The 17,096-nt window shown below is 40.5% G+C and overlaps 1 protein-coding gene across 3 annotated transcripts in view; it reads left to right on the top strand.

Annotated features, from left to right (window-relative positions):
• Window positions 1-17,096, top strand: part of OCA2 (OCA2 melanosomal transmembrane protein) — a 409,422-nt gene that overhangs the window by 151,395 nt on the left and 240,931 nt on the right. For 2 of the 3 annotated variants that reach the window (XM_041751148.1, XM_041751147.1), the window contains 3 exons: window positions 955-1,079; window positions 4,252-4,390; window positions 11,547-11,679. In XM_041751148.1, the coding sequence (XP_041607082.1) occupies window positions 955-1,079; window positions 4,252-4,390; window positions 11,547-11,679 (397 nt within the window). The remainder of the gene's footprint in view (window positions 1-954; window positions 1,080-4,251; window positions 4,391-11,546; window positions 11,680-17,096) is intronic. The other variant, XM_041751149.1, reaches the window with a different exon arrangement.

Raw genomic sequence — 17,096 nt, 5'->3', positions numbered from 1 at the left:
GGCAAGTTGAAAGCTACATATCAAATATTGTTTTGCATTTTAGAGCATCTAAATATTTCAACTTCTGATTACTTGCTTTTTGGTGAAATAATTTCAATGATTTCTTTCTAGTCATTGAACATCTAAATGTTCACTTTTATAACTGGAATCCTAGAGAATCTACCAGCACGTTCTAATAGCCAGACTCCGCTGGTGCTATATCACTCAGGGTTGGTGAGAGGAGATCTTGCCATGCTGTGCTAATGTGAAAGCTGATGTTGTACTTGATTTTTTTTTTTGTTTTGGAACTGGAAAGTTCTTTTAAAAAATTATTTACTCATCAAAGTCTTTGCAAACTCTGAAAGATAGAACCATGCTATGATTTTTGCCATCTTTGTGTATCATCTTGCACCTTCAAATATCTGGCCTCTTCCTCTCAATATCTTTTTTATTTATTTATTTATTTTTATTTATTTATTTTTTTATTGCGAGGGCACGGGAAGGGAGGGTCGGGGTAAAGGCCATTGCCACAGTGTCTGATAGAGGGGCCTGCACCCGCCCCGCCCCCCGCGTCTCTCAATATCTTGATACTGAAAGTCCCAAAATCTTAAGTTGCCAAGTTGCCAACAATCTGCAGGCTTAAGGGTCACAGCCCAGTCTGTCTAACCAAAAGGTGGTTGCAAAATACTGGATAATGTTAAAGGGATACAGTGCTATCACTTTGTAATCAATGAACCCTCACAGGGGACTGTGAGGAGAATCAGAGGGAAGGAGTATAGTCCAACATGGATTCAGAATGTCCAGGAACAAGGTATCACTCCCTCATCTTAGCAAATGTAGGAATCCATGGGCTGAAGTTTCAATCCACCATGGAGTGTTTTCTTGGACTCCTAGTTCTTAGAATCCCTATGAAAAATCACATTTATTCTATAACCCCACTGATCCTGACCTGTTCTATGTGTGTGTATATTTTAGACATACCGACTATCTCGAGGAAGAGTGTGGGCCATGATCATCATGTTGTGTCTCATTGCTGCTGTCCTGTCTGCCTTCCTGGACAATGTGACCACATTGCTGCTTTTTACTCCTGTGACCATAAGGTATGCAGAGTGGCCCTGCCTGGGCGTTAATCCAGGCTCATGGTGGTATGCTCTGACTTCTCAATCTAGCCCCTGCTTTCCCTTTGCTGGTGTGCCCTGGTCTAGCCTATGTCCCCCAGGACCGTGATGCTCAGTGCTTTTGGCTATGGCTATGGTTTTGGCTATGGGTATAACTATGACAGCAGCAGTGGTGGCCACAGAAACATCTGTAGGAGTCAGAAGACTCAGGCTTTGCTGTCCCAGGATGAGGGACAGAGCATTAGTTGCCGGGAGTTCTTGTCCATTAGGCTGATCATAAGTGTAACAGAGCACAGTGTAGGAGCTCTTGCCATGTGGGCAGGAGCATGTAGCCAGGGACTGGGGAAGGTGGGGCAGCCATCTTGCTCTCACCAGGCTCCTTGGAGTGTTGTGGGATCTGGCCTGACAGTCTCACAACCCTGAGGTCATTACCTGAGCCAAAATCAAGAGTTGAGGGATCCCTGGGTGGCTCAGTGGTTTAGTGGCTGCCTTTGGCCAGGGACATGATCCTGGAGTCCCGGGATTGAGTCCCACGTCGTGCTCCCTGTGTGGGGCCTGCGTCTCCCTCTGCCTGTGTCTCTGCCTCTGTCTCTCTCTCTCTTTCTCTCTCTCTGTCTCTCATGAATAAATAAATAAAATTTAAAAAATCAAGAGTTGGGCACTCAGCTGAATGAGTCACACAGGTGCCTCCTTTTATCCATACTTAATGTTCTTTGTCTTGAAGATGGTTCTCCAGCATATCATGGTTTTTCCCTGCTTGGACCCATCATGTCCTGGTACTTGGCTGATCCTAGGGAAACAGATACCCCCTGGGAATTCAGAGGAGCAAGCTACATAATGAAAGGCCCTAGACAAGTCCCTTTAGCTACATTGATCTGGGTTGTGCCTAACCCAAGCTACTGTTTTGAGGATTCTGTTGGATAAAAGACCCTCCTGGACTTGAGGCTGGAGATATAGCAAGTTCAAAGTGATCAATAAGGGACTACCTCCAGGGCTTAGGACTAATTCTAGATAATGACTTTGGCATTTGAAGACTGATGACTCTCAGAGGCAGAGTAAATTGGAGCCTGGGTGGGGGTGGTGGGGTGGTCGTGGTGGTGGGGTGCAGCCCCATAGGTGCAGCCTGCAGGGTGCAGAGTTGGTCTCTTGCCCGAGCTTCTGCAAACTTGGCTGCCTCATCACTCCGGCATGTAGGCAGGGGTTTGGGGTAAGGGGACACTTGGACACAGCTTTCCTGCAAAGGGAATGTAGTACCTCCTAGTATGTGAGGTTCTTCTGAGAGCAAATGAATGCTGGAATGAACATGTTTTAAGGGTGCTGGGAACAGTAACACATACTGCTGATGAAAGGCACCAAACCTCGAGGAGACCTCAGGGGGCATAAGGCAGGCCACACTCATCTCCTCCAACTGAGGCAGCTCTGTTGCTGTCACTGGTTTGGAAACCATAGTATCACCTGCATGTGCCAGGTCCCAGAGTGTTGGTACACTCTCTAACCACAGCTCCAGTGAGAGTGGGCTTCTAGGGGGCACCCATATTCCTGTCATCTTCTCAGCCTTGCTGGAATTTGTTTATATCCTCACTGTTCCAGGAACTAACTTTGTAATTTTATGTGAGAGTAGCAATTCCATTTATTAGTCTAAAAATTATATCTTTCAGATTCAAGTGTTAGTGTGCTTAGATTCACTATTTATATTACCATATTCTTCATGACTTTTTGAGCTTAATAACATTCTTTTGCCTTTGTCTGGAGTAGCGTTAGTCTTCACAGTTAAACAGCTAGGCCCATTTACATAGGATGCCATCTCTATGCTTGCTCTGGCATTATTGATTAGTGTACCCTAATTATTTTCTTGCTGGAGGCAGATCCTGGGAGCTTCCCCTGCTGAGAGCTGCTGCTGCTGATGGTGATTGGGGTCTGATCCTCTTTTTGGGCTTATTCCTGTCCCTGGTCCCTGGATACCATTCCATTTTCAGCTTCCACATGGCTCTGTAGGCTGATCCTCCCACAGATATGCTGATGGTTATGCTTTGAGCTGGGAGATGGTGGGAAGGACCTCTGCAGCACCTTAGAGACCCAAGGCTTGGTTGGTATCTATATGGAAATGGACATTGTGGATGAGCAGGTGTGGTGGGCTATGATATGTTTCCCAAACCTTCTTTAAGGCAATTTTTTCAACTTTGTGCTCACTGGATCCACCTAAAGAGCTGTAGAATGCTGCTGCCCAGGCCTACTCCCAGGGCTTGGTGTGTCATGGGCTGAGCAGTAGGAATTTTCACAGGTTCCCAGATAAATCTAGTGTGCAAGCCAAGATAGGGAACCACAGCCATAGAGTGTGTGCTACTTCCCTAAGGAAGAAGTCCATGGGTAAGTAGTTAGAAGGAAGGGGTGAGGAGACACATTAGGGCTTCAGCATCTGAGAAAGGGAAGGTGGGTAAGGAATTAGGCTGGTAGGCTTGGTGTGAGCTACTGAGTGGTGCTGCTTTGTGTGCTGCCCCACCCCGACTCAGAGGGGTCTGGTGCCCAGCATCCATTCACTTGTGCCAGGGCCTGTACAGAGGGAGGTGTGCTCCTTCCAGATCTGGGGGGGGGGGGGGGGAAGGGAGGAAGGTACATTTTCTTTTTTTTTTCTTATAAATTTATTTTTTATTGGTGTTCAATTTACCAACAATAGAATAGCACCCAGTGCTCATCCCATCAAGTGCCCACCTCAGTGCCCCTCACCCAGTCACCCCCACCCCCCGCCCACCTCCCCTTCCCCCATCCCTAGTTCGTTTCCCAGAGTTAGGAGTCTTTCATGTTCTGTCTCCCTTTCTGATATTTCCCACTCATTTTTTCTCCTTTCCCCTTTATTCCCTTTCACTATTTTTTATATTCCCCAAATAAATGAGACCATATAATGTTTGTCGGAAGGTACATTTTCACACTGATGGTTCACATGGGTGGCCAATTAACTTTCAGAGAAATGCACTTCTGAGGATCAACTGTAGCTCTGTAAACATTGTTGTTTTTGTTTATCCCCCAGCATTGCACTTCCTACAGGTGTGTATGTGCCTCCTCTGTACAAACAAGTGCTTTCAAAATATTTAGATTGCACATGGGCCTGTCACAACTGAATAGCATGGCTACTTTTACTTTCCTCCATTTATGACAGATTATGTGAGGTGCTCAACCTTGATCCAAGACAAGTCCTAATTGCAGAAGTGATCTTCACAAATATCGGAGGAGCTGCCACTGCCATAGGGGACCCACCAAATGTCATTATTGTTTCCAACCAGGAGTTGAGGAAGATGGTATGTACCAGTGTAACAGGATTGCTTTCAACAAATATAGATCCCAGCTTACTTGCCCATTTAACATTCTACCCAGTGTGGAAGCTTTTATTAGAAACCAAGCTCTTCTCTATCACTTCTTCATATTAAATGCTATTGGTTATCTCGAGAGGGGAAGTTAGGTGACTGATCCTCCAGTGTAGAGTGAAGTGGTCTGGTGATTGGATTACGTGATCTACTTAGCCATAGTATATTTATATTAATGGGAACTGAGGTTTCTTCCAAGTAATATTAAGGATAAAATGATCTGTCCCCTTGCATTTTTCAACTGTGGTGGATGAATTTACTGAAGAATTTAAGATTTTTTTAAAGAGTCATAAAATGAAGGTCTTTAGGAATTTTTTGAAAGTTCTCATAAATATTAATATATTATTTATACACTAAAGTAAAAACCAAGTATTAGAGAGTTAAAATGGTATTTTATGTATCTTAAAAGAGTTAAAATTATATAATTTTCATTGTCATTTTTGGTCATTTGAATTTTCTCAATATCTCTTCTGTGAAGTATTAGCAAAAATGCTTCCAAATTAGTAACATTTATTATAGATGATATGTTTATGTGTGTGTCTGTGAAGTGTGTCAGTGTGTTTGTGTGTGTGTGCTGTCTTCTATAAAAATATTTAAGCCTTTGTGAGTTCATGGCTCTGAGGTGTTGGTAGCCATCTTGTAGGCCCATGGTACTCCAGAGATTCAGGATATAACTTAGGTGGCTTTGTCTAAACTTTAATACTCCCTAGTTACCCTAGGAAATTGGCTGGCAACACTTACCAGTGTTGCTTCATGAACTGAGCAGTATGCCCATTATCATGTTACCCTGCAGCACATCAGAAGGTGGCAGAGCCCAGCAATCTATTCCAGGGACACCTATCATCCAGGATAGGCATCATACACATTGGAGAGAACAATTTTAGAGAAAAATACTGTTTTATTTTTATTTTACAGTGATACATCTATTGTAGAAAATATAATTTGCACATACAAATTTTAAAAAGTATTGTAATCTCACCATTCAGAGATAAATCCTCTTAATGCTTTGGTGCATCTAGTCTCTTTGTATGTGGATACACATGGGTAAAAAAAGATAACACAGCTTCTTCTCTGGCTAAAGTAGAGTAACAGAGACTGGATTTACTCTCTTGCCTTGCTTGAGATATCCCAAAAGAAAATTAATGAAAATCCAAACAAAACAAAACAAAAGAACACCCCCCCCAAAACCAACCCCCCCCAACAAAGCAAAACCAGACAGTGGTAAGGAAGATACTGTATATCAGGAAAAAAAGACTGATCTCTGAGAATTGGGAAACAAATGAGGTGAATCCTATAATTGCCCCAGTTTACTGCCTTGAGAGAGTTTCCAGGGTATAGTATAGGAATCTGATGATTCCTTGAGTGGGGAGGATAGGACTGAAAGTATGTAGAAAGCAAAGCTAAGATGGTTTATTTGGTGAATTTTATAAATATTTATGGAAGAAATAATGCTATAATACCAATTTTACATACAGCTTTACAGCTAATTGAAGAAGATATACTTTCCAGCTCATTCTATGAGGCCCTGTTACCTAAACCAGACAAAACCAGTATAAGAAAACTATTAATAAATATTTCTTATGAACACAGATTTTTAATTTTTAAAAGTAAAAATTTAATAATAAGCATATCTAGTTTAATGATATATAAAATGAGTAATACATCATGACCAAGTAGAATTTGTAATATTTAAAAAGCCAATCAATGCAATTTACTAACAAACTACATGAGAAAATTCATATGATCATCTCAATAGATGCAGAAAAATAACTGGTAGAATCAAACATCCATTAGTGATTGAAATCTCTCAATAAACTAGAAAAATAAGAGAACTTCATCAGCCTAATAAGGAGCATCTATGGAAACACTATAGCTAGTGTCATACTTAAATGTGAAAACTGAATGCTTTCTTCATTAAATCAGAAACAAGACAAAAATGTCTGTTCTCACCACTTCGATGTAATATTTTACTGGAGGCTCTAGCTGATACAATAAGGCAAGAAATACAAGGCATCCATATCAGAAACGAAGACTTAAAAAGTTTTTATTTGCAGATGACATGACTGTCCATGTGGATAGTCTGAAGGAATCTGCAAAAAAGCTTCTAGAAGTAATAAGTATATTTGACAAATGTGCAATACAATATCAATATAGAAAAATTAGTGATTTTCTATATTCTAGTAATAAACAATTGGAAATTAGCATCAATATATAAAATACTTTAGGGTAAATCTGACCAAACATATGCAAGACCTATATGCTAAAAACTACAAAACATTGCAGAGTAATTAAAGAAGATCTAATTAAATGGAGAGAGATATTTTGTTCATGGATCAGAAGACCCAATGTGGTTAATATATCAGTTCTTCCCAGATTGATCCACAGATTTGAGCAATCCCTGTCAAAACCAAAACCAAGGGTTGTTGTTTTTGATAGCAATTGGCAAACTGATTCTAAAATTTATATGGAAATTAAAGTGTTCAGAATGGCCAAAATATAACTCTTTTTTAAAAAATTTTTTTTTCAAAATATAACTCTTAATGGGAAGAACAAAATGGGAGAGCTAGTGCTACCTATCTCCAATACTTCCTATAAAAGCCACAATAGCCAAGACAGTGTGGTATTGGCATCACTGCAGGTGAATAGGTAAAAAGTAGAGAGTCTGGATACAGACCCCCACATAGGTGAACAAATGCTTTTGACAAAGGTGGAAAGCCAATTTAGTGAAGAAAGGATTATTTTTTTCACAAATGGTCCTAGAACAAATATGTAGGAAAAATATGTAGGAAACAAATATGTAGGAAACAAATATGTAGGAAAAATGAGCATCAGCCCACGCTTCCCACTTTACCCAAAAATTAACTAAAAAATGGCTTACATACATAAATATAAACTCTAAAATCTTAAAAGTTCAAATAGAAAAAATTTGTAGTAGAATAGATATAGAAATAGTCCAAGTGAGAGTATGACTACTGTATTTCATTAGGCTGTTTTTAGAAATTTCAGTTTCTGTTATTCATCTCTTCTTTTTTCTTCTTCTTGTTACAACATATTAATGAATTAATGCAACAGCTTAGCTGTCCCTGGCCAGGATCACATTAGTATAAATGTAAAATCCCAAGGATGATGCCTTTCTTGGGCATAAACCGAGTTAACCATGCATTATTTTAAGCCCTCCCTTAGGACTCCCTTGGAATCCTCTCTCACCTAAATCCGCTCTCACCTAAGCAGTGGAATGTGACCCAAGAGTCCTGGGCCTCTACCAAGTCTATAGACAGCTAAAGAAAAAGAGCAGTCCATCAGACTATTCCCATATTCCTCCATTATATGCTGACATGCTGTTGTACATATCCAGAATTTAAATATGGTAGTAGGGGACAAAGGTGAATTTTTTGCAAAAATACACAGAGGGCCCTTAAGGTGAGCACTCACTCTGCATGAGACTCAGCCGAAGCTCTTCACACAGCTTTGTGCCAAAGTGACATCCTCTGGGAACTTGGCCTTACGGTTCTCCTTAATTTATTGAAGATGGAGTTCCTTGTCTTCCACTTAATGATTTTCCTTGAATTTTGGGATTAAAATGTATCTTACAGGAAATGTATCTAATGAATGTCCTTTAATGGATAATCAAGAGTGGTTTTAATTTATTTTATTGTAGCTTAGAGATAAGAGAATACTTATTTGTATAGAGAATGCAAATGAATTCATAGTTCCAGGGATAGTGTCTGCAGCAGAGATTAATTTATAAAGCCTCATTACCAATGACAGCACAACCATACATTTTTGTGCACATTTATTTTGCATTATTTTGTTGTTCATCCAGGAAATGAATTAGAAAGAAAAAAGATTATAAAATAAAAATTGTGAAATTAATTTTTAAAATATTCATGAAGAAAGTTAAGTAGTTTAGAGAAGTAATAAAAACAAACAAATCAGTACTGGACTTTGGAACAGTAAAGAAATTCTTCCACATTCTCTGAGGATTAGGAAGATAATACAGGAAGTTAGGAGGAAAGTTCTTCCACCATATCTTTTCCACACCCTGTTCACTCCTCCCAGATTCCTTGGGATGGTTCTCTACTGGCAGGTTTTCCAGTACTGAACACATAGGTGGGGAAGACTTCCAGGGTCCTCCTACACTATAGGATTCCATGACCAATAGTGTGTTGTCCCTTCATCTCCTAACAGGCTAATGGGGATATAATCCTCCTTTGCTAGTTACATTTACTCCTTTATGCCTGTTCTAGGGAGACTCACCAGTGGTGAACGGGGCTATTGCTTTTTGTTGTTGTTTTTGTTTTTTTGTTTTTTTTTTTAGAGTAGTGAGGGGCCAAGGGAGAGAGAGAATCCTAAGTAGGCTCCATATCAAGACCCTGAGATCATGACCTGAGCTGAAATTAAGAGTTGGATATTTAGGGATCCCTGGGTGGCGCAGCGGTTTGGCGCCTGCCTTTGGCCCAGGGCGCGATCCTGGAGACCCGGGATCGAATCCCACGTCAGGCTCCCGGTGCATGGAGCCTGCTTCTCCCTCTGCCTGTATCTCTGCCTCTCTCTCTCTCTCTCTCTCTGTGACTATCATAAATAAATAAAAATAAAAAAAAAAAGAGTTGGATATTTAACTGACTGAGCCACCCAGGCACCCCTTAACTATTTTTTAAATAATAGTTGAAAAATTTGTTTAGGGGAGCCATGTCCCTGTACTTCTGAATGACAACTCACAGATCAGAGGAAGGCTTTTCCAACGGTGCCCCAGAGATGTGTACACTGGGATGTTCCCTTGGTTTTCCCACCATGTGCTATCCATGCTGGGGTGTTCTTTTGCTGCTCTTCACCATGATTTTCTTCTACTTAATCAGCTGACAACTTTGATGGTATCACTCTCTGCTGCTTCCTGGTCTTCCTTCTGGTCACTTCCACTTAGTCTCTGTTGTGGGATTTCTGCTTCCACATGGCTCTTCAATTTCTGTGGGTCTTGGGGTTCTGCTTTTTTGACCATCTTTCCTCTTGGGTCAGCATTCTGTAGTGGAGCTTATGCCCTCTATGGCTTGCTGTTTTCTGTGTACTGGGATCACCCACTTCCACATTTCTGCAGAACATGGAAGGTTTGTGCTTCCTTCAGATGCATGTATTTTATGACTTCTCCTCCACATACTCGAAGTATCCCTCACATGCAGGATGTCCCACATCAGATCCCTCCTGTTATCATATCCACTCATGTAACACCGGGGGTCTTCTCCTTGTTGAGTCTCCAGACTTGATTCTATCTTCAGATTATATCATGATATTTACTAAAATATTCGGTGGATTCAGCTAAGCCCTACTATAACTCAGTTGACTGTTCTGACTTGTTCCAGAGTTAGTCTGAGGGTATCTTCCCTAGAAGGTGATATTGGTGCACCAGAAGTAGCTCAGCTGGATTCCCCTTGGATATATGTAGTTTATGCAGCTATGGATGTTCTAATCTGATTTGGGGGGAATCCTGTTTTCATAGTTTTACATGCCTCAAATTTTGGCCACTTCCACTATTGAATGAGGGCTTTGTGAAAAAATTAAGCAGAGAGTATCTGAGTGGAGAAAAACCAAAAAAGTACAAAATAAGACTGAAAGGGGCAAAATAGAACCAGCACCCTGCAAGAAAAGGCTGCATTTAAGCATTAGATTGATGCAAGTATAATAGTGGGTGGTTTTGTTACTGAGGACGTTAAGGAGAAAAGTGTAGGAAGGTACAGAGGCTTGTAAAGCAGGGAGGCCCAGATACATGCACCTAATAAACTTAGTGAAAATATTTACATCCCATGATACATTGCATCTGCCTATATTATTTCTTAAAATTTTCAGCTGGGATTTTCCCACACTCTGCATTGTTCTCACTTAATAATTCCACCCATTACAACTCTACTAGCAACCATATACTTCCCCTCAAAGCTGTGTTTTGTTGTGGAGACCCACTCTGGAGCCCCTTAGTCCTTTTCTTTCTTTAGTCTACCCATCACTTGTTTTTTCAATTGTCCCATCATTTCTAACAGGACAAAAAATTATAGTTAATATGTGCAAAAAAGGGCCCAGAATTACTCAGGATACAAGCACCTCTGCCTTTGTGGGGACCTTCCTTCAAACAATATTAATTACATTCAGGGATCACCTGTATAAGCACAGAGTAAAAGACAGACAAAACCAGCCAATGATGCTGTTGACTTAATCCCTGACAGATTAAGCTAGTAGGGGATTTTTATCCCAAAGCAGAGACGTCCTCAGCAGCTGACCATGACAAATAGTTCTGCAGAGGGGCAAAGGAAGTATGAGGGGAGGGAGAAGCACCTGCCTGGGACCTTATGGCCAGAAGGGACATTCTGGGCCTCCTCACTCCTAATGGCCTTTGGCCACCCTGCAGAGGGCTGTGCTCATCAACCAAGGATGTTCTTTCACATTGACAGCAGGGACTTATTTTTTTTTTAAGATTTTATTTATTTATCATGAGAGACACACACAGAGAGAGGCAGAGACACAGGCAGAGGGAGAAGCAAGCTCCATGCAGGGAGCCTGACGGTGGGACTTGATCCTGGGTCTCCAGGATCAGGCCCTGGGCTAAAGGCGGCACTAAATCGCTGAGCCACTGGGCTGCCCGATAGCAGGGACTTAAATGAAATATTAAAAAGACACATCTTACCTGGAAATAGGCAGTTATTGCCACATAGTTTTAAGTTTTGCCTCCGTCTGTCTTTTTTCATCCTGGGAGAATGTGTCCATCCAGTAGTGAAAGTAGACCCAGTTAAGGTTGAGATTGTCTGTGATAACCTGTTTTTGTTTTCTCCTAAGGTTGCTTGTTATTCAGGTAGGACTTGGTTTATTGATATGAAACAAAGCTTAAACATTTTCAAAATTGTAGAGAAGAGTCCTTGTTCTTTTGTGGGTTTTATGCTGGGCCCTGTGGCCCTCTAGCTAACACCCACTACTCTGACATGCCTGCCCCTGCTGGGTCTTAGTGCTCAGCTTTCCCTGGATCTCTCATTTGGAAGATCCTGAAGTGGGAACCATGCCTATACAGAGGAGAATCCCATTTGTCATTTAATTTCCCCTTTCCTATTTCCAGGGCCTGGACTTCGCAGGATTTACTGCACACATGTTCGTTGGGATTTGCTTCATTCTCCTGTTCTCCTTCCCACTCCTTAGACTTCTTTTCTGGAACAAAAAGCTTTATAACAAGGAACCCAGTGAGATTGTTGGTGAGTATAAGCAGCATCTCATATAGCCTCAGAGTTTACTATCATAATAATTTTTTTTTTTTTTCCGGAGGACGTTGCCACAAAAAAGGCAGGAGGTTTCTTACATTTAGAACATCAGGGAAATGTCGGTCACTGGGATGCTGCATACTCAGTATGTTCCTGTCTGCCTCCTGGTATGCTCTGTGCTTTCAGGGACTTTAAATCCATGGCCTTTCTTTAATTTTCTTTAGGGTGAAATCTGGGAAGCAGTGGCCATTGGATATAGTTCGTATACCATGACATCATTAAACCACATGTATACAACACAAATAGCAAAGCATGTAGACTAGTGTTCAAATATGTTATACTTTGAGATTAAATGTGATTACAAAAATAGTAACATAATCCAGCACAGAGGATATTGTACCATGTTTTTTTTTTTTAAGATTTTTAAAAATATATTTATTCATGAGAGAGAGAGAGAGAGGCAGAGACATAGGCAGAGGGGAAAGCAGGCTCCATACAGGAAGCCTGATGTGGGACTTGATCCCGGGACTCCAGGATCACACCCCGGGCTGCAGGCAGCGCTAAATTGCAGCGCCACCAGGGCTGCCCGACATTGTGCTGTGTTTATCAAGAATATATTGATGAGGCACCAGCCAGCAGGAAGAGGGTTCATGACCATCTTTTGTCTTTGTATTTTTCTTACTTAAAAATTTTAGTAAATGTTTTATTGAGAATATTACTGATCCCTATATATTAGAAGCAATAGATTATCTGGGAAACAGCTATCCTTTTCTCAGCCAGACCCTGTACAGGACATTGTGCAGGTTGCCTGGGTAACAGAGCATAACTGGGTGATAGGAACACAGTGACAAAGGTGCATTTCCTTCTTTGTGATTTCAGATGGTGTGGTGTCCTCACAGAGCTCATAGATTGTATATTTACCTCTCTCATCCTGTTATTCCTGTATCCTTGTACTGGATAGGACTTCAAGTTTTCTTGATCTTTAGTAAGATAAAAAAAAAAGTACTATTTCTTTATGAAAAGCTGATGATCTAAATGTATTCTTATCAGTCCTCCTGTTCATCAGATGGTGACTGTACAAAGCAGATCTGCCTTTCTTTCATGCGTGACTTTTGTATTCAGAGTTTGACTATTTTTGTTCTAGTTTGGAAAACATTGTCTTATATACCCTCTCAAGAGTCATCTATATAAACCAAGCTTGTTCTTAGTAAAATTTAGTCACCCACCTCTCCCAGAGAAATGGAATGATAAGCAGAAATTTCTATGTTAGGCAATACTTATTAATCACATGCACAAAGTATTGGAGCATCCTTGTGGATATAGAAATGGTACTTTAAATATTTTTATTTTTTTAAGATTTCATTTATTCATGAGAGACATAGAGAAAGAGAGAGAGGCAGAGACACACACACACACAGAGAAGCAGGCCCCATGTAGGGAGCCTGATGTGGGACTCAATCTTGAGACTCCAGGATCACGCCCCTGGCCAAAGGCAAGGCACTCAACTGCTGAGCCACCCAGGTGTTCCTAGAAATGATGCTTTAAACATGATCAAGCAATAAGGAGTTTCTGAGTGCCCACTCAGCCTAGTCCCAAGTGAAGGGGATGTAAGTGCAGGACAAGTGGGCACACTCCCTGTGCTTCAGCTGTTCATGGGGCAGTTGGATTGGCATGGTCCCCACCCATGGACCTGATTTTGGGGGGGGGGTAAAACCCAGCATAGGGTACAGGAGGGAAGAGCAGGTGCACACACAGATTTTGGGGGCCAAATAGAATAGTTCTATTGGCTGCAAGGTTGAAATAGCTTCCTGCTGATGTAGCATAGTTTGCTTATTTTGGAGAAAGATTGTATTTCCCTGATGGCATTGATAATTCCATATCTCTGATGGTCTATAGAGCAGGATGTGCCTTTCTTGAGAAAAAAAAGAGTCCCAGATCCTTCTGTTCTCTTACAGCTTTATAATGGAGGAAACTACATATAATCCCATTACTTCCCTATTTTGAAGAAGAATTTAGTCAAAACTGACTTTTTTTAAAAGATATTTCTGGCGGTGAGATGCCTTGATCCATTTTTGCCATTGACCAATGTATTAGTTTTCTAGGACTGCTGTAACAAAGTACCACAGACTGATCAGCTTAAACAACAGATGGATTATTTCCACAGATGCTAAGAGTACTTCATAGGCCAGAAGAGGTGGCTTATTTCTTCACAGTCTTGTAGGCTGGAAGTCCAAAATCAAAGTGCGTGCAAGGTTGATTGGCTCAACCAACCAACCAAGTGGAGGAATCTCTTCCAGGCCTATCTCATTGGCTTTTAGATGGCCATATTCATGTTTATGTGACATTCTCCCTGTGCGTGTTTGTGTTCACATTTCCCCCATTTATATGGACACTAGTCATCTTGGATTTGTGACCACTTTAATGATTTCACCTTAACTAATAACACCTGCAACAACCCTATTTTTGAATAAAATCACATTCATAGGTCTTGGGGATTAGGACTTCAATACATGAATTTGGGTGGGGGACATAATACAATCCATAAAACCCATTGAGAGATATTCAGAATGTTTTGCCATCAACTAGTATGTGTAAAATCTGATAACTTAATATTTAGTTTTAGTTTTCTGATGGAAAGGGTCACACCAGTGGAGAGCTAAGGAAACTGTGATCACAATGGATAATCAGTCAATAACAATTTGATTGTGCAGGTGTAGCTGTATCTCAGTGGAGAGTTAGAAAGTTATCTTGTCCTGTTATGCTAGCTTCTCCCCCAACTTCCCTGATGATCAGAATGACCTGAGAACAATTGTTATATGTTTACATTACCAGGCCCACCCCCAGGAATTCTGTGCTGTTAATAAGCTCTTCTGGAGAATGCTATCTTGACATGAATTTAGGATACACAGATTTAGAAGTATATGAAACAAATCTGTATAATCAACTTCTCCACTCTTCCTGAGTAAGGAGTTGAGAAACATTTGAGGGAAGTGGGAAGAAATGGTTGGGACTTGGATGATGCTGAAACCCTATGCCAATGCCAAGACAAGCTGTAAATCAGCACAGAGCTGTGCAGTCAGGGCAATTGCTCTGGGCCACTGTGGGTCATAGGGCTCTCCAATTTTAGCATGCTTATTATAACTGCAGTTTCCCAGGCCCTATCCTAGAGATTTGGGTTCAGTGAGTCTGTAGTGGCATCTAGAGCATTTGTCAGAACAGGTTTGGTTATGCTGCAGTAAAAAAAAAGTAACCCTGAAATCTCAGTGAATTGCAAAGCACTGTTCTTTTCTTCTCTTTGGCTTCATTGCCCCTGTGCACTGGGAGTACCCTGCTTGTCATTGGTTCTCAGAGCCCTGAGCTGTTGATCATCAAAGTAGAGAGAACCGCTTGTTCCGCTCCATTCTTGACCGATATGGGATGCCTCTGTTCATAGCTTGTCATCTTGATTGTCACTAGGCCCCACTGGTCACGGGGCCAGGATGAATCAACCTAGGAAGGGCCCAGAATGGAAAAGAACATGACTGAGTAGCCTGGGTGGCTCAGTGGTTTAGCACCACCTTCAGTCCAGGGTGTGATCCTGGAGACCCAGGATTGAGTCCCGCATCAGGCTTCCTGCATGGAGCCTGTTTCTCCCTCTGCCTGTGTCTCTGCCTCTCTCTCTCTCCCCCTCTCTCTGTCATGAATAAATAGATAAAATCTTTCAAAAAAAAAAAAAGGAAAAGAACATGACTTATTTGGCAAAAAAGCACAAATAACCACCAGTCTGTCCTCCTGTTCACCAAATATCAGCTTAAGTTGCTTCTTGTTTATATTTTGTATAGAATTTTTGTGTCTGGGTACATTAGGGATACTGGTATAGAGTTTACTTTCTTGTAATGTCTTTTTTGCTGTCCTCATAGAATGAGTACAGAATCACACCCTCCTCTTCAGATTTTTGGAAGAGATGGTATAGAATTGCTGCTACTATCCCCTTAAATGTTTGTTAGGACATTTACAGACCTGGATGTATGTGTGTGGGGTGTGTGGGGGAAAGGTTTAACTACAAACTCAAAATCCTTCATAGACTTAGGGCTAGCTATTACGATTATCCTATTTCTTCTTAAGTTATTACTGGTAATTTGTATCTTTTAAGGAGTTTATCTATTGTGTTTTTAAAAAATATTTTATTTATTTATTCATGAGACACACACACACACACACACACACACACAGAGAGAGAGAGAGAGAGAGAGAGAGAGAGAGAGGCAGAGACACCGGCAGAGGGAGAAGCCAGGCTCCGTGCAGGAGCCCGATGTGGGACTTGATCCAGGGACTCCAGGATCATGCCCTAGGCTGATGGCAGGCGCTAAACCACTCAGCCACCCAGGGATCCCTGGAGTTTATCTATTGTATCTCAGTTGTTGAAAGAATTATTCTAAAGTTGTTCATAATATTCTTTCATTATCCTTTTAATGGATATTTCTGATCATGTAATCTCTCATTTCTGATATTGGTAATTTGTGTCTGCTTTTTTTCTGATTGGTCTAGTTAGAGTTGATTAATTTCGTTGATATTAAGGAAACAGCTTCTGATTATAAAGATTTTCTCTACATTTTTTTCTCTTTTAATGATTTCTACTCTGATATTTATTTACTTCTGCTTACTTTGGGCTGATTTATTTTTCTTTTGCTAGTTTCTTAAAGTAGAGGTTGAGATTATTTTATATATACTTCCTTTTCTAACACAGGTGTTCAGTGCTCTAAATTTCCTTCTAAGTACTGTTTCAGTGACCTGCCACCAGTTTTCATATGTTTTATTTAATTTCCATTCAGTTCTAATTACTTTCTGATTTCCCCTTTGATTTCTTTGATCCTTAGATATTTTAGATGTGCTTATTTAGGAAATATTTAGGTATTTTGCAGTTACCTATATCAGAGACTATATGTGGTAAAACTCGAATCCTTTTAAAATTCTTAAGATTGTTTTATGGCTAGAATTAAATGTTTAGCCCTATAAACATTCCATGTGCAACAGAACAGAATATGTATTCTGCTGTTTTGGTGGGGTTTTGTCAGTACGGTCAGTTAGGTCAAGTTGGCTGATAATGCAACGAACAGGTCTTCTGTATTTGATTTTTCTATCCATTTGTTCTATCAATTATCAAGAGATGGAAATAGAAATCTCTAATTATGGTTGTGGATTTGTCTATTTCTCTTTGCAGATATGTGATTTTTGCTTTATATATTTCAAAGTTCTGTTACTGGGGTACATAAACATTTAGGGTTGTTATTTCCTCTTGAAGAATTAACACTTTTGTCATTATAAAATAACCTTCCTTATCCATAATCATGTTCTTGCTCTGAAATCAATTTTGTTAATGTAGCAATTCCAGCTTTCTCTTCACTAGTGGTAGTATAGCATATCTTTTCCAT

This window comes from Vulpes lagopus, chromosome 4 (genome assembly GCF_018345385.1).
Source record: "Vulpes lagopus strain Blue_001 chromosome 4, ASM1834538v1, whole genome shotgun sequence".
NCBI classification, from domain to species: domain Eukaryota; kingdom Metazoa; phylum Chordata; class Mammalia; order Carnivora; family Canidae; genus Vulpes; species Vulpes lagopus.
The sequence above is the reverse complement of the archived record's forward strand: the minus strand, read 5'-3'. Positions and strand labels throughout refer to the sequence as shown.